The following is a 26,004-nucleotide window of genomic DNA, read 5'->3' as shown; positions in this document are numbered from 1 at the left end:
CTTAAACAAATTTGTCCTTTCACCAAATCTTGCATTCAGGCTGCAAAGCAAGAATGGAAAGCAGCAGGTGCCATTTTCAACTGCCACTGTCTCTATGGTCCACAGCGTCCCAGAGCTAATGGTTAGCTCTGAGGTAAGTTATTTTTGTTGTTGTTGTGTGTTTTTTTTTTTTTTTTTTAAGATTTTGGTAAAGTGTAGAAAATGTTTAATTTAGACTCTCCTACACATACTCACTTCTATAATTAAACACAAATATTTGTCTGCAGATAATTGTTTTATGAAATTACTCCTTATCTGTCTCTGTATTGTCCCTAATTTGATTCTTGAAAGAAATGCTACTAATTCATATACACAGTACGCTTACTTAAAGGATTATAAAACTGTGCTCTGTCAGCTTAACTAAACACGCACACCGATTTAGAAGTAGATCTTCAAAAACTTTTTTCAAAACAAAGCTTCTATATACTTTAAAATAACTTTGTTTTATTTCCAAATTGACATCACAAAAGACAACCCACAGAGAAGTGATGTCCAACACGCAGTGTCGCAGAATGCCCTAGACACAAGGGTATTCACTAGCTAGCAAGAGGGTTGAATAAAAGAACTGTCCTTTATTTGTAACAATCCCAGGGTCACAAACATAAGATCCCACGTAAAAATCAGCACTAACAGATTGTAGGCAGCTGTGCAGGCAGAGGAGGGGCAGCTTGAGCTCAGTGGGGGGATGCTTACAGCTGGAAAGCTCTGGTTACAGAAAGAGAGAGACTTCCTGCTAGCCCTGAGCATTTATTACTTCTAATCTCTGACCTCATCGGAAGTTGACCCCTTAGTTCCTGGTGATACTTTGTGCATCATATCCTGGGGGACTTTTTCTTTCCTCCCTTCCCCTATAGGCTAAATCCATTACAGTCTATATCCGCCCCTCTACAGTACTACACATGAGTTCTCTTTGCTGCCACTTTTCCCACTCTTTTTAATACTGTTATCTTTCACACGTAGTATAATTGTCCAATCATAGTGAATCAATTGTTGTCATGCATTTGTTGATTATGAAACTCTGGTGTATTTACTGGTCCTTTAAACATGCACAGATTGCAACTTCCCGACTTGTTGTTCACATTTATAGTTCAGTGAGGGTAGTGGCAGAGTGTAAATATGGCAAAGGGCATCAGGAGGAAGACCAATATTACAATATTATTGGCTCACGAATCATGGAGCAGGCCTACTTTAGTTGCCATGGCAACCTGGGCTCAAAGATTTCTTAAGTTTTGAAATACACCAAAAATACATTCAGAACTGGACAAATCCAAACATATGACAAGTTAAAATATATTTTAAAGGGATACCAAACAATGTAAAATATGCATGAAACCGTATAAATGTGCAACTCTTTAATCTGTGAGCAAAGATGCTCCTAGTGAGTTGACATCTTTCTGATATACAACAGAAATACGTACAGTATTGTAAACAATATATCCTAGGAAGAAAAAATTATTAACATTGCAGAATTATCTAGAAATTAATGTACATAAAAACATAGAATGAAAGCAGACTCGCAAGCCAAGTTCTATAGTCTTTGCTGTGATGGGGAAGGACAACGGATGAGTCTTTTTGTATATGTTCCAGAATAAAGCAAAAAAAAAGTTTAGTGGAAGGGTAAACCTACTTATTTTCTACTTAAATTCAAAATAAAGAGAACAAATGACGTAGTGTCATAACCTTCAACTCCATTTTTATGGCTTAAAAACATAACGTGAACAAAGATTGTTTTACATTAATAGACTTGAAAGGCAATCTGCTATGCTCACTGCCATTCTCTTGCTGCTTGTTTTTTGCTGGTTGTTTTAGCTTTCACTTTGTGCCATCACTTCCACGTTTGAGTAACAGTGCAGATGCACATTTCACAATAAGTTTGGTTGAATGTATGTGATAGAAAATTATTTTTGGTAATATTAGAATCAATTAAAAATATATGCTACCTCTCTAATAAAAAAAAAAAAAAGATTGATAGAGAGCGAATGATAGAATGATTTTCCAGTTTTATTAGAAAATGACTGATTTGGTTATATACATTTAGAAATACATAGATAATTATGAACTTATTGGGGGCTGTAGTATCTAGTTTATTATAACCATTTAATACTTGATCAACTTTTCAGTTGCACTTTATTACAATGAGAAAAATAATCATTCCCTAAATAACAATTTAAATAGTTTCTCCAACATAGGTGTGTCCGGTCCACGGCGTCATCCTTACTTGTGGGATATTCTCTTCCCCAACAGGAAATGGCAAAGAGCCAGCAAAGCTGGTCACATGATCCCTCCTAGGCTCCGCCTACCCCAGTCATTCTCTTTGCCGTTGTACAGGCAACATCTCCACGGAGATGGCTTAGAGTTTTTTAGTGTTTAACTGTAGTTTTTATTATTCAATCAAGAGTTTGTTATTTTAAAATAGTGCTGGTATGTACTATTTACTCTGAAACAGAAAAGAGATGAAGATTTCTGTTTGTATGAGGAAAATGATTTTAGCAACCGTTACTAAAATCCATGGCTGTTCCACACAGGACTGTTGAGAGGAATTAACTTCAGTTGGGGGAACAGTGAGCAGTCTTTTGCTGCTTGAGGTATGACACATTCTAACAAGACGATGTAATGCTGGAAGCTGTCATTTTCCCTATGGGATCCGGTAAGCCATTTTTATTCAGACAGTAAATAAGGGCTTCACAAGGGTTTATTAAGACTGTAGACATTTTCTGGGCTAAATCGATCATATTTACACATATTTAGCCTTGAGGAATCATTTAATCTGGGTATTTTTTGTAAAATAATATCGGCAGGCACTGTTTTAGACACTTTATTCTATAGGGGCTTTCCCTAATCATAGTCAGAGCCTCATTTTCGCGCCGGTATGGCGCACTTGTTTTTGAGAACAGCATGGCATGCAGCTGCATGTGTGTGGAGCTCTGATACATAGAAAAGTCTTTCTGAAGGCATCATTTGGTATCGTATTCCCCTTTGGGCTTGGTTGGGTCTCAGCAAAGCAGATTCCAGGGACTGTAAAGGGGTTAAATATAAAAACGGCTCCGGTTCCGTTATTTTAAGGGTTAAAGCTTCCAAATTTGGTGTGCAATACTTTTAAGGCTTTAAGACACTGTGGTGAAATTTTGGTGAATTTTGAACAATTCCTTCATACTTTTTCGCAATTGCAGTAATAAAGTGTGTTCAGTTTAAAGTTTAAAGTGACAGTAACGGTTTTATTTTAAAACGTTTTTTGTGCTTTGTTATCAAGTTTATGCCTGTTTAACATGTCTGAACTACCAGATAGATTGTGTTCTGACTGTGGGGAAGCCAAGGTTCCTTCTCATTTAAATAGATGTGATTTATGTCATAAAAAATTTAGTAAAAATGATGCCCAAGATGATTCCTCAAGTGAGGGGAGTAAGCATGGTACTGCATCATCCCCTCCTTCGTCTACACCAGTCTTGCCCATACAGGAGGCCCCTAGTACATCTAGCGCGCCAATACTCCTTACTATGCAACAATTAACGGCTGTAATGGATAATTCTATCAAAAACATTTTAGCCAAAATGCCCACTTATCAGCGAAAGCGCGACTGCTCTGTTTTAGAAAATACTGAAGAGCATGAGGACGCTGATGATATTGTTTCTGAAGGGCCCCTACACCAGTCTGAGGGGGCCAGGAAGGTTTTGTCTGAGGGAGAAATTTCAGATTCAGGAAAAATTTCTCAACAAGCTGAACCTGATGTGATTACTTTTAAATTTAAGTTGGAACATCTCCGCGCTCTGCTTAAGGAGGTGTTATCCAATTTGGATGATTGTGGTTATCTGGTCATTCCAGAAACACTATGTAAAATGGACAAGTTCCTAGAGGCCCCGGGGCCCCCCGAAGCTTTTCCTATATCCAAGCGGGTGGCGTACATTGTTAATAAAGAATGGGACAGGCCCGGTATACCTTTCGTACCTCCCCCCATATTTAAAAAATTGTTTCCTATAGTCGACCCCAGAAAGGACTTATGGCAGACAGTCCCCAAGGTCGAGGGGGCGGTTTCTACTCTAAACAAGCGCGCCACTATACCCATAGAAGATAGTTGTGCTTTCCAAGATCCTATGGATAAAAAATTAGAAGGTTTGCTAAAAAAGATGTTTGTTCAGCAAGGTTACCTTCTACAACCAATTGCATGCATTGTCCCTGTCACTACAGCCGCGTGTTTCTGGTTCGATGAGCTAGAAAAGGCGATTATTAGTAATTCTTCTTCTTAGGAGATTATGGACAGAATTCTTGCTCTTAAATTGGCTAATTCTTTCACCCTAGACGCCACCTTGCAATTGGCTAGGTTAGCGGCGAAAAATTCTGGGTTTGCTATTGTGGCGCGCAGAGCGCTTTGGTTAAAATCTTGGTCAGCGGATGCGTCTTCCAAGAACAAATTGCTTGACATTCCTTTCAAGGGGAAAACACTGTTTGGCCCTGACTTGAAAGAGATTATCTCTGATATCACTGGGGGCAAGGGCCACGCCCTTCCTCAGGATAGGTCTTTCAAGGCCAAAAATAAACCTAATTTTCGTCCCTTTCGCAGAAACGGACCAGCCCCAAGTGCTACGTCCTCTAAGCAGGAGGGTAATACTTCTCAAGCCAATCCAGCCTGGAGACCTATGCAAGGCTGGAACAAAGGAAAGCAGGCCAAGAAACCTGCCACTGCTCCCAAGACAGCATGAGATGCGGGCCCCCGATCCGGGACCGGATTTGGTGGGGGGCAGACTCTCTCTCTTCACTCAGGCTTGGCCAAGAGATGTTCTGGATCCTTGGGCGCTAGAAATAGTCTCCCAAGGTTATCTTCTGGAAGTGATTCATCCTGTTCCATTAAGAGAACGAGGGATGGGGTTCTACTCCAATCTGTTCGTAGTTCCCAAAAAAGAGGGAACGTTCAGACCAATCTTAGATCTCAAGATCCTAAACAAGTTTCTCAAGGTTCCATCGTCCAAAATGGAAACCATTCGAACAATCCTTCCATCCAGGAAGGTCAATTCTTGACCACGGTGGATTTAAAGGATGCGTATCTACATATTCCTGTCCACAAGGAACATCATCGGTTCCTAAGGTTCGCATTCCTGGACAAACATTACCAGTTCGTGGCGCTTCCTTTCGGATTAGCCACTGCTCCAAGGATTTTCTCAAAGGTACTAGGGTCCCTTCTGGCGGTGCTAAGACCAAGGGGCATTGCTGTAGTACCTTACTTGGACGACATTCTGATTCAAGCGTCGTCCCTTCCTCAAGCAAAGGCTCACACGGACATAGTCCTGGCCTTTCTCAGATCTCACGGATGGAAAGTGAACGTGGAAAAGAGTTCTCTATCTCCGTCGACAAGAGTTCCCTTCTTGGGAACAATAATAGACTCCTTAGAAATGAGGATTTTTCTGACAGAGACCAGAAAAACAAAACTTCTAAACTCTTGTCGGATACTTCATTCCGTTCCTCTTCCTTCCATAGCGCAGTGCATGGAAGTGATAGGTTTGATGGTAGCGGCAATGGACATAGTTCCTTTTGCGCGCATTCATCTAAGACCATTACAACTGTGTATGCTCAGTCAGTGGAATGGGGACTATACAGACTTGTCTCCGAAGATACAAGTAAATCAGAGGACCAGAGACTCACTCCGTTGGTGGCTGTCCCTGGACAACCTGTCACAAGGGGTGACCTCCCGCAGACCAGAGTGGGTCATTGTCACGACCGACGCCAGTCTGATGGGCTGGGGCGCGGTCTGGGGATCCCTGAAAGCTCAGGGTCTTTGGTCTCGGGAAGAATCTCTTCTACCGATAAATATTCTGGAACTGAGAGCGATATTCAATGCTCTCAAGGCTTGGCCTCAGCTAGCGAGGGCCAAGTTCATACGGTTTCAATCAGACAACATGACGACTGTTGCGTACATCAACCATCAGGGGGGAACAAGGAGTTCCCTGGCGATGGAAGAAGTGACCAAAATCATTCAATGGGCGGAGACTCGCTCCTGCCACCTGTCTGCAATCCACATCCCAGGAGTGGAAAATTGGGAAGCGGATTTTCTGAGTCGTCAGACATTGCATCCGGGGGAGTGGGAACTCCATCCGGAAATCTTTGCCCAAATCACTCAACTGTGGGGCATTCCAGACATGGATCTGATGGCCTCTCGTCAGAACTTCAAGGTTCCTTGCTACGGGTCCAGATCCAGGGATCCCAAGGCGACTCTAGTAGATGCACTAGTAGCACCTTGGACCTTCAAACTAGCCTATGTATTCCCGCCGTTTCCTCTCATCCCCAGGCTGGTAGCCAGGATCAATCAGGAGAGGGCGTCGGTGATCTTGATAGCTCCTGCGTGGCCGCGCAGGACTTGGTATGCAGATCTGGTGAATATGTCATCGGCTCCACCATGGAAGCTACCTTTGAGACGAGACCTTCTTGTTCAAGGTCCGTTCGAACATCCGAATCTGGTCCCACTCCAGCTGACTGCTTGGAGATTGAACGCTTGATCTTATCAAAGCGAGGGTTCTCAGATTCTGTTATTGATACTCTTGTTCAGGCCAGAAAGCCTGTAACTAGAAAAATTTACCACAAAATTTGGAAAAAATATATCTGTTGGTGTGAATCTAAAGGATTCCCTTGGGACAAGGTTAAGATTCCTAAGAGTCTATCCTTCCTTCGAGAAGGATTGGAAAAAGGATTATCTGCAAGTTCCTTGATGGGACAGATTTCTGCCTTGTCTGTGTTACTTCACAAAAAGCTGGCAGCTGTGCCAGATGTTCAAGCCTTTGTTCAGGCTCTGGTTAGAATCAAGCCTGTTTACAAACCTTTGACTCCTCCTTGGAGTCTCAACTTAGTTCTTTCAGTTCTTCAGGGGGTTCCGTTTGAACCCTTACATTCCGTTGATATTAAGTTATTATCTTGGAAAGTTTTGTTTTTGGTTGCAATTTCTTCTACTAGAAGAGTTTCAGAATTATCTGCTCTGCAGTGTTCTCCTCCTTATCTGGTGTTCCATGCAGATAAGGTGGTTTTACGTACTAACCTGGTTTTCTTCCAAAAGTTGTTTCTAACAAAAACATTAACCAGGAGATAGTCGTGCCTTCTCTGTGTCCGAAACCAGTTTCGAAGAAGGAACGTTTGTTGCACAATTTGGATGTTGTTCGCGCTCTAAAATTCTATTTAGATGCTACAAAGGATTTTAGACAAACATCTTCCTTGTTTGTTGTTTATTCTGGTAAAAGGAGAGGTCAAAAAGCAACTTCTACCTCTCTCTCTTTTTGGATTAAAAGCATCATCAGATTGGCTTACGAGACTGCCGGACGGCAGCCTCCTGAAAGGATCACAGCTCCTTCCACTAGGGCTGTGGCTTCCACATGGGCCTTCAAGAACGAGGCTTCTGTTGATCAGATATGTAGGGCAGCGACTTGGTCTTCACTGCACTCTTTTACCAAATTTTACAAGTTTGATACTTTTGCTTCTTCTGAGGCTATTTTTGGGAGAAAGGTTTTGCAAGCCGTGGTGCCTTCCATTTAGGTGACCTGATTTGCTCCCTCCCTTCATCCGTGTCCTAAAGCTTTGGTATTGGTTCCCACAAGTAAGGATGACGCCGTGGACCGGACACACCTATGTTGGAGAAAACAGAATTTATGTTTACCTGATAAATTACTTTCTCCAACGGTGTGTCCGGTCCACGGCCCGCCCTGGTTTTTTAATCAGGTCTGATAATTTTTTTTTTTTTTTTCTTTAACTACAGTCACCACGGTATCATATGGTTTCTCCTATGCAAATATTCCTCCTTAACGTCGGTCGAATGACTGGGGTAGGCGGAGCCTAGGAGGGATCATGTGACCAGCTTTGCTGGCTCTTTGCCATTTCCTGTTGGGGAAGAGAATATCCCACAAGTAAGGATGACGCCGTGGACCGGACACACCGTTGGAGAAAGTAATTTATCAGGTAAACATAAATTCTGTTTTTATTCAACTAAAAAACAAACAAACTATTCTTACCTTTTTAAAGGGACATGAAACCCAAAACTTTTCTTTCATTATTCAGAGTACAATTTCAAGCAACTTTCTAATTTACTTCTATTATCTAATCTGTTTCTTTCTCTTGGAATCATTTGTTGAATGATCAGCAATGCATTACTGGTTTCTAACTGAACACATGGGTGAGCCAATCACAATCAATATATATATGCAGGCACCAATCAACAGCTAGAACCTTGGTTCTCTGCTGTACCCGAGATTGCCTAGATAAACCTTTCAGCAAAGGATAACAAGAGAATAAAGCAAATTAAATAAGTAAATTGGAAAGCTGTTTAAAATTGTATTTCTCCAACATTGGTGTGTCCGGTCCACGGCGTCATCCATGACTTGTGGGAATATTCTCTTCCCTAACAGGAAATGGCAAAGAGCACAGCAAAAGCTGTCCATATAGCCCCTCCTCAGGCTCCGCCCCCCAGTCATTCTCTTTGCCGCTCTGAACAAGTAGCATCTCCACGGGGATGGTGAAGAGTTTGTGGTGTTTAGTTGTAGTTTTTATTTCTTCTATCAAGAGTTTGTTATTTTAAAATAGTGCTGGCTTGTACTATTTACAACAGAAAAGTGATGAAGATTTCTGTTTAAGAGGGCTATGATTTTAGCACAAGTAACTAAAATCCATTGCTGTTACCACGCAGGACTGTTGAATCCAGAGAACTTCAGTTGGGGGTAACAGTTTGCAGACTCATCTGCTTCAGGTATGACTAGTCTCCTTCTAACAACACAGGCTAATGCTAGATGACAGTCATTTTTCCCCTCAGGGAAAACGGTAAGCCATTTTTCTTTGAACTCCGCAAAAAAGATAACAGGCTTCCCCTTTTTGTTTTTTATGCTGGTAGACACTATCATGGGCCAAATCGATTGGTTTTTATTACAATATCATGGCATTTGAAATGTTTTATAAGCTTTTATACACTTGGGGACGTTTTTATTTGATCTGGCTTGTTTTAGACGCCTAAATCTAGTCAGGAAGGCCCCTTCACTCTAGTATACTGAGGGAGGAGGCCTCATTTTGGCGCTTCAGCTGCGCAGTTGCAATCTAGGCAGTGCATGCAGATTCATGTGAGAGGGTCCTGTGGCTCAGAAAGTGACTCCAGAAGGCTTATTTCTGTGGTGGTTGACCCCTAAGGAAGGTAAAAAGCTACAGCAAAGCTGTAGCAGGGATTGTAGTGTATAAAAACGGTTAAATCCAACAATTAGCTCCGGTTTGCTTGTTTTAAGGGCTAGAGTCTCCATTTTTGCTGTGCAATACTTTCAAAGCATTAAGACACTGGGGTCCAAATTTCATAAAAATCGGATATTGCCTTTATAGTTTTTTGAACATTCAGAAATAAAGTGTGTCATTTTATTATTTAAAGAGACAGTAACGTTTTTGTTTAAAATCGTTTTTATTGCATTCTTTGCCTGCCTAAATCTGTTTAACATGTCTGTGCCATCAGATAACCTATGTTCTGTGTGTATAGAGACAAATGTGGTCCCCCCTTCGAGTGTTTGTGATAATAGTGCCATAGCGTCCAAACAAAGTAAGGACAGCTCTGTTACATTTCATAATGTTGCCCAAGATGATTCATCTAATGAAGGTAGTGGGGATAGTTCTACATCCTCTCCTTCTGTGTCTACACCAGCTTTGCCCGCGCAGGCGACATCTAGCGCTCCAGTACTTATTTCTATGCAACAATTAACAGCAGTAGTGGATAATTCTATAGCAAATATTTTATCCAAACTGCCAGCATTTCAGAGAAAGCGTGATTGTTCAGTTTTAAATACAGATAAAAAGGATGAACAATTAGACGCTGACGATGCCTTATCTATTTTACCCTCACATCAATCGGAATTGGCTGTGAGGGAGGGGCTGTCTGAGGGAGAAATTTCTGACTCAGGAAAAATTTCTCAACAGGCAGAACCTGATATAGTAGCATTTAAGTTTAAGCTAGAACATCTCCGCGCCTTGCTTAAGGAGGTATTGGCTACTCTGGATGACTGTGATTCTATGGTGGTACCAGAGAAGTTGTGCAAATTGGACAAATTCTTAGAGGTCCCAGTGCACGATGACGCCTTTCCAATACCCAAGAGGGTAGCGAATATAGTGGATAAGGAGTGGGAGAAGCCGGGTATACCCTCTGCCCCACCTCCTATATTTAAGAAAATGTTTCCCATTGTAGACCCTAGAAGGGACGCATGGCAGACGGTCCCGAAGGTTGAGGGAGCTATTTCAACATTAGCGAAGCACACAACTATTCCTATAGAGGACAGCTGCGCTTTCAAAGATCCTATGGATAAAAAATTGGAAGGATTGCTTAAAAAGATTTTTGTTCAGCAAGGTTTCATCTTTCAACCAGCTACGTGTATTATTACTGTCACCTCAGCGGCGTCTTTTTGGTTCGAGGAATTAGAAAGGTCGCTCCAGAAAGACTTTCTATGAAGAAGTCATGGACAGAATTCACGCACTAAAGTTAGCTAATTCCTTTATATTGGATGCCGCTTTTCAAATAAAGAAATTGGCGGCGAAAAACTCAGGTTTTGCTATAGTAGCGCGGAGAGCGCTTTGGCTAAAATCCTGGTCGGCAGATGTGTCGTCCAAGACTAAGTTACTTAATATTCCTTTCAAGGGTAAGACCCTTTTTGGGCCGGAATTGAAGGAAATTATTTCAGACATCACTGGGGGTAAGGGCCATGCCCTCCCACAGGATAGGCCTTTTAAGGCTAAGAACAAGTCTAATTTTCGTTCCTTTCGCAATTTCAGGAGCGGACCGGCTAATAACTCCACTGCCGCTAGACAAGACGGTAACGCGGCCCAGCCCAAACCTGCATGGAAGCCCGTGCAAGGCTGGAACAAGGGTAAACAGACCAAGAAACCTACTGCTGCTACCAAGACAGCATGAAGGGGTAGCCCCCGATCCGGGACCGGATCTAGTAGGGGGCAGGTTATCTCTCTTTGCTCAGGCTTGGGCAAGAGATGTTCCGGATCCCTGGGCACTAGAAATAGTCTCCAAGGGATACCTACTAGAGTTCAAGGGATTTCCTCCAAAGGGAAGGTTCCACCTGTCTCGCTTATCTTCAGACCAGATAAAGAAACAGGCATTCTTACATTGTGTAAGAGACCTATTAAAGATGGGAGTGTTAAACCCAGTCCCCTCAGGGGAACAAGGTCTGGGGTTTTACTCGAACCTGTTTGTAGTTCCCGAAAAAAGAGGGAACTTTCAGGCCAATTCTGGATTTAAAGATATTAAACAAGTTCCTCAGAGTTCCATCTTTCAAAATGGAAACCATTCGGACAATCTTGCCGACAATCCAGCAGGGTCAATATTTGACTACCGTGGACCTAAAGGATGCGTATCTGCATATCCCAATCCACAAAATTCATCATCAGTTCCTGAGGTTCGCTTTTCTGGACAAACATTACCAGTTCGTGGCTCTTCCATTCGGTTTAGCCACCGCTCCCAGAATTTTCACAAAGGTGCTAGGGTCCCTTCTAGCGGTCCTAAGGCCGAGGGGCATCGCTGTAGCACCTTACCTAGACGACATCCTAATCCAAGCGTCGTCTCTTTCCAAAGCAAGGGCTCATACAGACATTGTGTTGGCCTTTCTCAGATCTCACGGGTGGAAGGTGAACATAGAAAAGAGTTCACTGTCACCGTCCACAAGGGTTCCTTTTCTGGGAACAATAATAGATTCTGTGGAAATGAAGATCTTCCTGACAGAAGTCAGAAAGATAAAGCTTCTAAACTCTTGTCGAGTTCTTCATTCTATTCCTCAGCCCTCCATAGCTCAGTGCATGGAAGTAATAGGACTAATGGTTGCAGCAATGGACGTGGTTCCTTTTGCTCGAATTCATTTAAGACCATTACAGCTGTGCATGCTCAAACAGTGGAATGGGGACTATACAGACTTGTCTCCCCAAATTCAAGTAGACCAGGTAACCAGGGACTCACTTCTCTGGTGGTTGACCCAGGATCACCTGTCTCAGGGAATGAGTTTCCGCAGACCGGAGTGGGTCATTGTCACGACCGACGCCAGCCTTTTGGGTTGGGGCGCGGTCTGGGACTCTCTGAAAGCTCAGGGTCTATGGTCTCGGGAAGAGTCTCTTCTCCCGATAAACATTTTGGAACTAAGGGCAATATTCAATGCGCTCCTGGCTTGGCCTCAACTAGCGGAAGCCAGGTTCATAAGGTTTCAGTCGGACAACATAACGACTGTTGCGTACATCAATCATCAGGGGGGAACAAAGAGTTCCTTGGCGATGAGCGAGGTGTCCAAGATCATCAAATGGGCGGAGGATCACTCCTGCCATCTATCTGCAATTCACATCCCAGGAGTGGAAAACTGGGAAGCGGATTTTCTGAGTCGTCAGACTTTCCATCCGGGGGAGTGGGAACTCCACCCGGAGGTCTTTGCCCAGTTAACCCAATTATGGGGCATTCCAGACATGGATCTGATGGCGTCCCGTCAGAACTTCAAGATTCCTTGCTATGGGTCCAGATCCAGGGATCCCAAGGCGACTCTAGTGGATGCATTAGTGGCGCCTTGGTCGTTCAACCTAGCGTATGTGTTTCCACCGTTTCCTCTCCTTCCCAGGCACATAGCCAGGATCAAACAGGAGAAGGCCTCTGTGATTCTGATAGCTCCTGCGTGGCCACGCAGGACTTGGTATGCAGACCTGGTGAATATGTCATCGGCTCCACCATGGAAGCTACCTTTGAGACAGGATCTTCTAGTACAAGGTCCATTCAAACATCCAAATCTAGTTTCTCTGCAGCTGACTGCTTGGAAATTGAACGCTTGATTTTATCCAAGCGTGGATTTTCAAATTCTGTAATAGATACTCTGGTTCAAGCCATAAAACCTGTGACTAGAAAGATTTACCATAAAATATGGAAAAAATATATCTGTTGGTGTGAATCCAAGGGATTCTCCTGGAGTAAGATTAAAATTCCAAAGATTCTCTCCTTTCTCCAAGAAGGTTTGGATAAAGGGTTGTCAGCGAGTTCTCTAAAGGGACAGATTTCTGCTTTATCTGTCTTGTTACATAAACGACTGGCAGCTGTGCCAGATGTACAAGCTTTTGTTCAGGCTTTGGTCAGAATCAAGCCTGTTTACAGACCCATGACTCCTCCTTGGAGTCTTAATTTTGTTCTTTCAGTTCTTCAAGGGGTTCCGTTTGAACCTTTACATTCCACAGATATTAAGTTACTATCTTGGAAAGTTCTGTTTTTGGTTGCTATTTCTTCTGCTAGAAGAGTTTCTGAATTATCTGCTTTGCAGTGTAATCCACCCTATCTGGTTTTCCATTCAGATAAGGTTGTTTTGCGTACTAAGCCTGGTTTTCTTCCAAAGTTGTTTCCAACAAGAATATTAACCAGGAAATAGTTGTTCCTTCTCTGTGTCCGAATCCAGTTTCAAAGAAGGAACGTTTGTTACACAATTTAGATGTAGTTCGTGCTTTAAAGTTCTATTTAGAAGCAACAAAAGATTTTAGCCAAACCTCATCTTTGTTTGTCGTTTACTCTGGTAAGAGGAGAGGTCAAAAAGCTACTGCTACCTCTCTTTCTTTCTGGCTGAAAAGCATTATCCGATTGGCTTATGAGACTGCCGGACGGCAGCCACCTGAACGAATCACAGCTCACTCTACTAGGGCTGTGGCTTCCACATGGGCCTACAAGAACGAGGCTTCTGTTGATCAGATATGTAAGGCAGCGACTTGGTCTTCTCTGCACACTTTTGCCAAATTCTACAAATTTGATACTTATGCTTCTTCGGAGGCTATTTTTGGGAGAAAGGTTTTGCAAGCCGTGGTGCCTTCCGTTTAGGTAACCTGATTTGCTCCCTCCCTTCATCCGTGTCCTAAAGCTTTGGTATTGGTTCCCACAAGTAATGGATGACGCCGTGGACCGGACACACCAATGTTGGAGAAAACAGAATTTATGCTTACCTGATATATTACTTTCTCCAACGGTGTGTCCGGTCCACGGCCCGCCCTGGTTTCCTAATCCGGTTTGAAAAATGTCTTTCTTTATACACTACAGTCACCACGGCACCCTATAGTTTCTCCTTTTTTTCTCCTAACCGTCGGTCGAATGACTGGGGGCGGAGCCTGAGGAGGGGCTATATGGACAGCTTTTGCTGTGCTCTTTGCCATTTCCTGTTAGGGAAGAGAATATTCCCACAAGTAATGGATGACGCCGTGGACCGGACACACCGTTGGAGAAAGTAATTTATCAGGTAAGCATAAATTCTGTTTCTCTGTCTGAATCATGAAAGAAAAATGTTGGGTTTCATATCCCTTTAATGATAACAAATTGTTTATTTAAAGTAAAACAATATCGTTACAGGTTTCACTTTCATGCTTTGCCTCCTCACACTTAGACCCTTGTGCAGATCTATTTCACACCAAACAATCTTCTGTACATTGAGCTTCTTTAAACTCAGAAATGGGTTGATTCCGTGTACATAGAATTGCAGGGTAACAATGAGATTAAAGGGACAGTAAAGTCAAAATGTAAACATTTATGATTTTATATAGAAAAGGGCATCAGGAGGAAGGCCAATATTGCAGTATTATTGGCTTACAAATCATAACGCTTTGATCAACTTTCCAATGTATTCTATTATCTCATTTGCTTCATTCTCTTATTAATCTTTGATGAAAAGAAAACCTAGATAGGCTCAGGAGCAACAATGCACTAATGGGAGCTAGCTGATGATTGGTGACTGCACATATATGCCTCTTGTCATTGGCTTACCCAATGTGTTCAGCTAGCTCCCAGTATTTCATTGTTACTCCTTCATCAAAGGATACCAAGAGCAAACTGGAAAGTTGTTTAAAAAAATTGGGGTTGTGCCCTTTTTATTTCACTTTTTGTATGTTTATTTTAGAACAGTTTTTGCTGTGATGAAGAGGCATGTTATTTCTACAGATACAAATTCACAGTTGTGAAAACTACAAAGCCAAAAATATGTGATAATATCTTCTAGACAAGAAAATGTCCAAAATAATCTTACCAAAACATCTGGGAGACATTGTGAATGAATTAATGGCATTAAAGGGACACGAAACCCAAACATTTCTTTCAGGATTCAGATAGAGCATACAGTTTTACACAACTTTTCATTTTATTTATATTATCTAATTTGCTTCTTTCTCTTGGTATCTTTTGTTGAATATAATGCCTGGGTATGCTCAGGAGCTGGGAGCTAGCTGCTGATTGGTGGCTGCTTGTGTGTGTGTGTGTGTGTGTGTGTGTGTGTATATGTATATATATGTGTGTGTGTATATATATATATGTATGTATGTATGTATGTATGTATATATATTTATTACCCCTCCCCCACCTGTTGTCCCTGGCATACAGATGTGTTCAGCTAACTCCCAGTAGTGCATTGGTACTCTTTCAATAAGAGATACCAAGAAAATGAAGCAAAATTGATAATAGAGCATAAATGACTTTCCTACTTCTATCTGAATCTTGAAAGAAACATTTTGTTTTTCATGTTCCTTTAATTTACCAAAAATAAATAAACATTGTAGCCATGAATATACAGCCTCATGCTAGATAATTAAAGATGAATAACCTTTGGATTTTAATGTACCTTAAGTAGAAAGCTATCTTTAGATAGATATTTCCTCAAAACAAATATTATTTACATTTTTTTTTTTTTATATCATTGAGTTTTATCCAGCAGCATATAATACAATTGTATTTAAATTAAAACTGTGACAAAATTCAGTATAAATTTATAAAGGAATTATTTTAAAAAAATTAAATAAAAAATTAAAATACAATGGAATAGAAATATGCAGCAAACAAAAAAACCTTAAAGGGGCAGTCAACTCCAAAATTGTTATTGTTTTTAAAAAAAATAGATAATCCCTTTTATTACCCATTCCCCAGTTTTGCATAACCAACAGTTATATTAATACACTTTTTTTTTACCTCTGGGATTACCTTGTATCTAAGCATCTTCTGACAGCCCCCTTATCACATGACTTTTTATTTATTATCTATTGACTTGCATTTTAGCCATTTAGTGCTGTGTTGTGCACAACTCCGGGAGTGAGCACAATGAACGAACAGTCTCCAGTTGTGAAAAGCTTATAAAAAGCATGTGATAATAGGCTGTCTGTAGTGGCTTAATCCCTTCATGACCAGACCACTTGTTTGTTGACCGTTTGGGACCAGGGCTATTTTGCATTTCTGCGGTGTTTGTGTTTAGCTGTAATTTTCCTCTTACTCATTTACTGTACCCACACATATTCTGTTTTTTTCTCGCCATTAAATGGACTTTCTAAAGATACCATTATTTTCATCATATCTTATAATTTACTATAAAAAATATATAAAATATGATGGAAAAAACCCCCCACTTTTTCTAACTTTGAGCCCCAAAATCTGTTAAACATCTACAACCACCAAAAAAACTCCTATGCTAAATAGTTTCTAAATTTTGTACTGAGTTTAGAAATACCCAATGTTTGCTTGTTTATTACTTTTTTTTATAAGTTATAGGGCAATAAATACAAGTAGCACTTTGCTATTTCCAAACCATTTTTTTTTTCCGTCAAAATTAGCGATAGTTACATTGGAACCCTGATATCTGTCAGGAATCCCTGAATATCCCTTGACGTGTGTATGTATGTTTGTGTGTATATGTATGAGTGTGTATATGTATGTGTGTGTGTGTGTATATATATATATATATATATATATATATATATATTATATTATATTATATTATATTATATTATATTATATTATATTATATTATATTATATTATATTATATTATATTATATTATATTATATTATATTATATTATATTATATTATATTATATTATATTATATTATATTATATTATATTATATTATATTATATATTATATATTATATATTATATATATTATATTATATATTATATATTATATATATTATATTATATTATATTATATTATATTATATTATATTATTATTATTATTATTATTATTATTATTATTATTATTATTATTATTATTATTATTATTATTATTATTATTATTATTATTATTTTATTATTATTATTATTTTATTATTATTATAATATTATTATTATATTATTATTATTATAATATTATTATTATAATATTATTATTATAATATTATTATTATAATATTATTATTATAATATTATTATTATAATATTATTATTATAATATTATTATTATAATATTATTATATTATTATATTATTTTTTTTTTATTTTTTTTTCGTAGACAACCCAAAGTATTGATCTAGGCCCATTTTGGTATATTTCATGCCACCATTTCACCGCCAAATGCGATCAAATAATAAAAAAAAAAACTTAATTTTTTCACAAACTTTTGGTTTCTCACTGAAATTATTTACAAACAGCTTGTGCAATTATGGCATAAATGGTTGTAAATGCTTCTCTGGGATCCCCTTTGTTCAGAAATAGCATACATATATGGCTTTGGTATTGCTTTATGGTAATTAGAAGGCCGCTAAATGCCGCTGAGCACCACACGTGTATTATGCCGATCAGCGAAGAGGTTAATTATGGAGCGTGCAGGGTTAATTTTAGCTTTAGTGTAGAGATGAGGCTCTCACCCCTCCCCCAGCCCACAATTGTCCCTGCCATCTTAAGTACTTTTTTTTTATAATTAAAATATATATTTTGCTGTGTAGGATCTCCCCCTTAGCCCCCAACCTCATTGATCCCCCCCAAGAGCTCTTAACACTCGCCCCACTAACTATTTTTCACCATTTTGCATTTAAATGTGTTTTTTCTAAAATAAACCACTATTTTTCTGTAGTGTAGCTGCCCCCTCCAAACCCTACTACCCACATTATACCCAAAATTATTTCCCCCCTCCTCTCCTACCCACAACCGCCACCCTCTCCCACCACTTCAACATTTTAAACAGAAAGATCGCCGGTGCGCGCACGTGCACACCCCCCGCGCACGCTCTTGCACGCATTTGACAATCATTTCCGACTGCTGGCCAGAAGATTGCCAGCGATGGGGCTCCCACCCGCCTCCTTGCAGCTGCTCCCACCCACCGACGATCGGCACCATTGCTGGCCGATGCAGAGAGGGCCACAGAGTGGCTCTCTGCATCGGTGTGCCAAAAAAGGTATTGTAGTGATGCCTCAATATCGAGGCATCACTGCAATACCTTTAAAAGCTGCTGGAAGCGATCAGGATCGCTTCCAGAGCTTCAAACCCCTGAGGACGTGCCAGGCATGTCCTTGGTCGTTAAGTGACCTCCACCTATGGAGGACGTGCCTGGCTCGTCCTCGGTGGTTAAAGGGATACTAAACCCAAATATTATCTTTGATTCTGATAAAGCATGCAATTGTAAGCAACTTTCTGATTTACTCCTATTAATTTTTCTTTGTTTTCTTGGTATCTTTATTTGAAAAAGCAGGAATGAAAGCTTTGGAGACGGCCCGTTTTAGGTTTGGAACCTGGGTTGCGCTTGCTGATTGGATGGCTAAATGTAGCCACCAATTAGCAAGCCCTATCCAGATTACTGAACCAAAAATAGGCCAGCTCCAAAGCTTTTATTGCTTTTTCAAACAAAGATACCAAAAGAATGAAGAAAAATTGCTAATAGGAGTAAATTAGAAAGTTAATTAAAATTGCATGCTTTATCAGAATCGTGAAAGAAAAACATAATTTATGTAAGAATTTACCTGATAAATTCATTTCTTTTATATTGGCAAGAGTCCATGAGCTAGTGACGTATGAGAGATACAATCCTACCAGGAGGGGCAAAGTTTCCCAAACCTCAAAATGCCTATAAATACACCCCTCACCACACCCACAATTCAGTTTAACGAATAGCCAAGTACAGGTGGCCCTCGGTTTACGCCGGTTCAATTTGTGCCGTTTCAGAATAACCTTTTTTTTTTTCCCAGTCATGTGCAGTAATTAAAATAGCCTGTAGGTGGAGATGTCCGCTTGTTTTGCAGCAAAGTTATGCAACTTAACAGCCTTAAAGGGACATTAAACACTAAATACATTCTAGATAGAATGATGCATTCAAAGAAAAGATTAGTCCATGACTTAACATGTAGATGTATTTTTTTAAAGTTTCATTAGTTGTTTAAAAAGTGACAAAATAAGTGTAAAGTTTTAGTGTCTATAAAACACTGGGAGCTGCCTTGTTGTAACTTGTGTTACCTTCTCTGCTGTGGCCAATTAGGGGCATTTATAAATAGGTCACTAGAGTGTGCAGCCAATGGCTGTGTGGAATATAACGGTGTTCTGCACTTCCATTTCTAACAGGAAATGAAAAGCTCACAATTTCAGAATGGAATTACAGGCAAAGAGGACAAAATAAATAATGAAAGTATATTGCAGAGTTGTTTTATTATATACAATTTATCATTTTATATTACCATCTCAAAGTGTTTAATGTCCCTTTAAATGGATCTGTGTACACAGAGCAGACATTAGCTATCGAGCAGCCACTTCCCTATTATCTTCCTGTCCAGCAGCTTCAGGTGAGGGTGCCTAACTGCCTATTAATCACTGCAGATTTAAATAGAATAGGTGCAGACCCAATATTATCTAACATGCTAACAATGCAGAGAACTGATTGCAGAAAAATGCAAGTAAAAAAAGTTTTTGTTCATTAAACTTAGTTTGATGATGATGCAGTCTGTTGTGTGATTATTTTATTAGGTGCTGTTAGCAAATGTTTTTGTTTATTAAACTTAGTTTGATGATATTCTGTGTTGTGTGATTATTTATTTAATACTGTTTATAATGCTGTTTAGTATTTTAAAGTCTTCATTTCAAAGCTTTAAAAATAATGTATTAGGTGTTACTTATGACAATTTTGAGACAGGACTGGAACCTAACTCCCTCACTTCCCATTGACTAATATTATAAACTGGGTTTCAGTTTACAACGGTTTCGATTTACAACCATTCCTCCTGGAACCTAACCCCGGCGTAAACTGAGGGCTAACTGTAGTGGGGTGATAATGAAAGGAGTAAAAAGCATCAACAAAGGAATTTGGAAATAATTGTGCTTTTATACAAAAAATCATAACCACCATAAAAAGGGTGGGCCTCATGGTCTCTTGCCAATATGAAAGAAATGAATTTATCAGGTAAATCCTTACATAAATTATGTTTTCTTTCATGTAATTGGCAAGAGTCCATGAGCTAGTGACGTTTGGGATATCAATACCCAAGATGTGGAACTCCACTCAAGAGTCACTAGAGAGGGAGGAATATAAATAAAAAAACAGCCATTTTCCGATGAAAAAATAATCCACAACCCAAATTATAAGTTTATTCTTAATGACAAGAAAAACTTAAAACATCAGCAGAAGAATCAAACTGAAACAGCTGCCTGAAGAACTTTTCTACCAAAAACTGCTTCTGAAGAAGCAAATGCATCAAAATGGTAGAATTTAGTAAATGTATGCAAAGAGGACCAAGTTGCCACTTTGCAAATCTTATCAACTGAAGCTTCATTCTTAAAAGCCCACAAAGTGGAGACTGATCTGGTAGAATGAGCTGTAATTCCCTGAGGCGGGGCCTGACCCAACTCCAAATAAGCTTGATGAATCAAAAGCTTTAACCAAGAAGCCAAGGAAATAGCAGAAGCCTTCTGACCTTTCCTAGAACCAGAAAATATAACAGACTAGAAGTCTTCCTGAAATCTTAAGTAGCTTCAACATAAGATTTCAAAGCTCTCACCACATCCAAAGAATGTAAGGATTTTTTCCAAAGAATTCTTAAGATTAGGATACAAGGAAGGGACAACAATTTATCTACTAATGTTGTTAGAAATCACAACCTTAGGTAAATATTTAAATGAAGTCCGCAAAACCGCCTTATCCTGATGAAAAATCAGAAAAGGAGATTCACAAGAAAGAGCAGATAGCTCAGAAACTCTTCTAGCAGAAGAGATGGCCAAAAGGAACAACACTTTCCAAGAAAGTAGTTTAATGTCTAAAGAATGCATAGGCTCAAACGGAGGAGCCTGTAAAGCCCTCAAAACCAAATTAAGACTCCAAGGAGAAGAGATTTATCTAATTACAGGCTTGATACTAGCCTGTACAAAACAGTGAATATCAGGAAGTTTAGCAATCTTTCTGTGAAATAAAACAGAAAGAGCAGAGATGTGTCCCTTCAAGGAATTTGCAGACACACCCTTATCCAAACCATCCTGAAGAAACTGTAAAATTCTAGGAATTCTAAAAGAATGCCAAGAGAATTTATGAGAAGAACACCATGAAAGTCTTCCAAACTTGATAATCTTCCTAAAGACAGATTTACGAGCTTGTAACATAGTATTAATCACTGAGTTAGAGAAACCTCTATGACTTAGCACTATGCGTTCAATTTCCACACCTTCAAATTTAATGATTTTGAGATCATGATGGAAAAACGGACCTTGAGACAATAGGTCCGGCCTTAACGGAAGTGGCCAAGGTTGGCAACTGGACATCCGAACAAGATCCGCATACCAAAACCTGTGAGGCCATGCTGGAGCCACCAGCAACACAAACAATTGCTCCATGATGATTTTGGAGATCACTCTTGGAAGAAGAGCTAGAGGCGGGAAAATATAAGCAGGTTGATAACACCAAGGAAGTGTCAACACATCCACTGCTTCCGCCTGAAAATCCCTGGACCTGGACAGGTATCTGGGAAGTTTCTTGTTTAGATGAGAGGCCATCAGATCTATCTCTGGAAGACCCCACATCTGAAAAATCTGACAGAACACATCTGGATGGAGGGACCACTCCCCCGGATGTAAAGTCTGACGGCTGAGATAATCCGCCTCCCAATTGTCTACACCTGGGATATGCACCGCAGAGATTAGACAGGAGCTGGATTCCGCCCAAACACATATATCCAAGATACTTCTTTCATAGCTTGGGGACTGTGAGTCCCACCCTGATGATTGACATATGCCACTGTTGTGATATTGTCTGTCTGAAAACAAATGAACGGTTCTCTCTTCAACAGAGGCCAAAACTCAAGAGCTCTGAGAATTGCACAGAGTTCTAAAATATTGATTGGTAATCTCGCCTCCTGAGATTTCCAAACCCCTTGTGCTGTCAGAGATCCCCAAACAGCTCCCCAACCCGGAAGACTTGCATCTGTTGTGATAACAGTCCAGGTTGGCCGAACAAAAGAAGCCCCTTGAACTAAACGCTGGTGATTTAACCACCACGTCGGAGAGTGTCGAACATTGGGATTTAAGGATATTAATTGTGATATCTTTGTATAAACCCTGCACCAATGATTCAGCATACAAAGCTGGAGAGGTCTAAGTGAAAACGAGCAAAGGGAATAGCGTCCGATGCTGCAGTCATGAGACCTAAAACTTCCATGCACATAGCCACTGAAGGGAATGAATGAGACTGAAGGTGCCGACAAGCTGCAACCAATTTTAAACGTCTCTTATCTGTTAGAGACAGTCATGGACACTGAATCTATCTGGAAGCCTAGAAAGGTGACCCTTGTCTGAGGAATCAAACTTTTTGGTAAATTGATCCTCCAACCATGTTTTCGAAGAAACACTAGTTGATTCGTGTGAGATTCTGCAGAACGTAAAGACTGAGCTAGTACCAAGATATCTTCCAAATAAGGAAACACCACAATACCCTGCTCTCTGGTTACAGAGAGCAGGGCACCGAGAACCTGTGAAAAGATTCTTGGAGCTGTTGCTAGGACAAATGGAAGAGCAACAAATTGGTAATGCTTGTTTAGAAAAGAGAATCTCAGAAACTGATAATGATCTGGATGAATCGGAATATGAAGGTATACATCCTGCAAGTCTATTGTAGACATATAATGTCCTTGCTGAACAAAAGGCAGAATAGTCCTTATAGTCACCATCTTTAAAGTTGGTACTCTTACATAACGATTAAAAATTTTCAGATCCAGAACTGGTCTGAATGAATTTTCCTTCTTTGGGACAATGAATAGATTTTAATAAAACCCCAGACCCTGTTCCTGAAAAGGAACTGGCATGATTACCCCTGAAAACCCGCGAGAAACACGGGGCATCAAGCTCCATTCGGAGCTTGATACATATGCCCCAGAGCCTTCTGAATAGAATCAGTAACAAATTCTTTAAAATTCATAGGAATATCATGTACATTAGAAGATGAAGGAACTGCAACCGGCAATGTACTATTACTGATGGACACATTATTTGCATGTAAAAGTTTATCATGACAACTATTACAAATGACATTCGGAAATATAATCTCTACAAGTTTACAACAAATGCACTTAGCTTTGGTAGAACTGATATCAGGCAGCAAAGTTCCAACAGATACTTCTGAGACAGGATCAGATTGAGACATCTTGCAAAACGTAAAAGAAAAAACAACACATAAAGCAAAATTATCTCTTTCCTTATGACAGTTTCAGGAATGGGAAGAAAATGCAATTAGCATAGCTCTCTGACATAGAAAATGGCAAGAGGCAAATAGCAATGGGGTGACAAAATAATGACAAATTTGGCGGCAAGTATGATGCACAGCGTAACTGAAATGTTTTTTGGCGCCAACAATGTCCGGATACTCGTGTCACTAACGACGCAACCTTGTGTAAGGAACTCGTCGTCAACTATTATGCCGGAAATGACAAACTTGCGTCAACAGACGTACTTTCGTGCCAAAAAATTCTCGTGCCAAGAATGACGCAATAAAGTCTAGCATTTGGCGCACCCGCGGGCCTAATCCTGTCTGCAATTTGCAAAGAAAAATGTAGCCAATTTAAAACCCCAGGTAAGAAAAATATTTCTTAATATCTTTATTTTCCCAAATATGAAACGGACAGTCTGTAAAAAGGAAATACATGACTCATGGCAAATATTAGTACAATACATATATTTAGAACTTTATATTAATGCATAAAGTGCCAAACCATAGCTGAGGCGTCTTAAGTAATAAAAACATACTTACCGAAAGACACCCATCCACATATAGCAGATAGCCAAACCAGTACTGAAACAGTAATCAGTAGAGGTAGGAGATGAATCTCTACAACCGATAACAGAGAACCTATGAAATAGATCTCCTGTGAGGAAAACCATTGCATTCAATAGGTGATACTCCCTTGACATCCCTCTGACATTCGCTGTACTCTGAGAGGAATCGGGCTTCAAAATGCTGAGAAGCGCATGTCAACGTAGAAATCTTAGCACAAACTTACTTCACCACCTCCATAGGAGGCAAAGTTTGTAAAACTGAATTGTGGGTGTGGTGAGGGGTGTATTTATAGGCATTTTGAGGTTTGAGAAACTTTGCCCCTCCTGGTTGGATTGTATATGCCATACGTCACTAGCTCATGGACTCTTGCCAATTACATGAAATAAATATTTGTGTTTACTATCCCTTTTTAAACAGACAGATATGTAGAGGTTTATATGTTATAAAGGGTATTAATATAACAATGTTGGTTGTGCAAAGCTGGAGCATGGGTAGTAAAGGCGTGATCTTTCTTTTTAAATGATAACAATTTTGGTGTAGACTGTCTCTCTTTAAAACCCCATTTCCCCTCATAAACCACAGTGATGAATGGGAACTCATTTTATAAATACAGCAGAGACAACATATTAAATGAAGTGTCTTATGTCCCTTTCATTGATAGGCGATTGTCATAAAGAGAGCACTCATCTACCTAATGTGTAGCTGTAAATTGTATAAATAGCAGTGGTCTCCACAGAAAAGTTTGCCAGACGAGTGGCGTTATGAAGTAGCCATGTGGGGGCAGTGCAATACTTTGCAATATTATAACATTTTCTGACATTTATAAATATTAAACTATCAAATGCACACATTAATTGCATAGTTAAAATAAAATGATTAAATAATCATTTTGAGTTGCAAACATTGAAAACAAATAGTATAATGTTAGCTTAATATTGTCTTAAATTTTAGCTGGGTATATCTGCTAAAAAGGCCCTGGGGAGAACACAGAATAGTTTTAGGGTTGGGTTATTTTTTTTTTTCAAAGCTTTATTAGAAATGAAAGTTGGATTACAAACAATTTCCCAAACACAGTGGGAAACGAATAACAAGTCGAAAACTTCATAATACATAGGACCATAATTTTTTCTATCAACATGTTGTCTATACAGGCTATAAAGTGAAGGTCACCGTTGCAATAGATGCAAAAAAAGAGAATAACACATGCCAATAGAAGCTTATAAGGAGATATGAAAGGGAGGAGAAAAGGAGGGGGAAAAGGAGAGAAATTAAGGAAGACTGAAAGAGAGAAAGAAAGGTTAGGAAGGGTTGGGAGGAAATAGGAAGAAGAGATAAGTTTATATGGGGAGAGATGGCTCTTATGAAGAAAGAATAAAAAAAGAGAGAAAAAAGAAAAATAAACAGGCTAGATGGGCTTGGGGGAGGGTGTCCAAGTGTCTGTACTGGGATACCAATTAGGGCTAAATAGACTGGACCATTCTTCCCATATTGCCTCAAAGAGGTCTATCTTATCCAGAATAAAAATACATTTTTTCCATGGAATTAATATAGGCCATGATATCCAAGATAGAAGTCCAGCTAGGGGGGCTCTGCTGCTTCCAAGCTCTAGTGATTGCCAGTCTGGTGGCTGAAAAGAGATATACACAGACGTAGCTCTGGGACTTGGGCAGCGAGTGTAAACCTATATGTAGTAGAGCTGTTTCTGGGGACCTTGGTACGTGAATCTTTAGTCTGGCTAGTAAGGAGAATACCATGTTCCACAACGGTTTGAGTTTAGGGCAGTTCCACCAAATCTGAAAGGAGTCGCCCTGTCCTCCACAGAGCCTCCAGTATTGAGGCGTGGGGAGTAGGTGAAGTCTAAAGAGTCTCATGGACGTGAAGTACCAATGTGTAAGTAATTTATAGTATGATTCAAAAAGGGTCGTGCAGTGGATGGCTTTTGCCGTGAGGTCGAAGGCACTAGTACAAAGGAGCTGGGGAAAGCAC

General features: G+C 39.8%; 1 protein-coding gene across 1 annotated transcript in view; it reads left to right on the top strand.

The window, feature by feature from the left end:
• Nucleotides 1–26,004, top strand: part of CTDP1 (CTD phosphatase subunit 1) — a 750,130-nt gene that overhangs the window by 72,925 nt on the left and 651,201 nt on the right. Inside the window, exon 3 of the mRNA XM_053715845.1 lies at nucleotides 40–133. Coding sequence (XP_053571820.1) covers nucleotides 40–133 — 94 coding nt within the window. The remainder of the gene's footprint in view (nucleotides 1–39; nucleotides 134–26,004) is intronic.

This window comes from Bombina bombina, chromosome 5, assembly GCF_027579735.1.
Source record: "Bombina bombina isolate aBomBom1 chromosome 5, aBomBom1.pri, whole genome shotgun sequence".
Classification (NCBI taxonomy): Eukaryota; Metazoa; Chordata; class Amphibia; order Anura; family Bombinatoridae; genus Bombina; species Bombina bombina.
The sequence above is the reverse complement of the archived record's forward strand: the minus strand, read 5'-3'. Positions and strand labels throughout refer to the sequence as shown.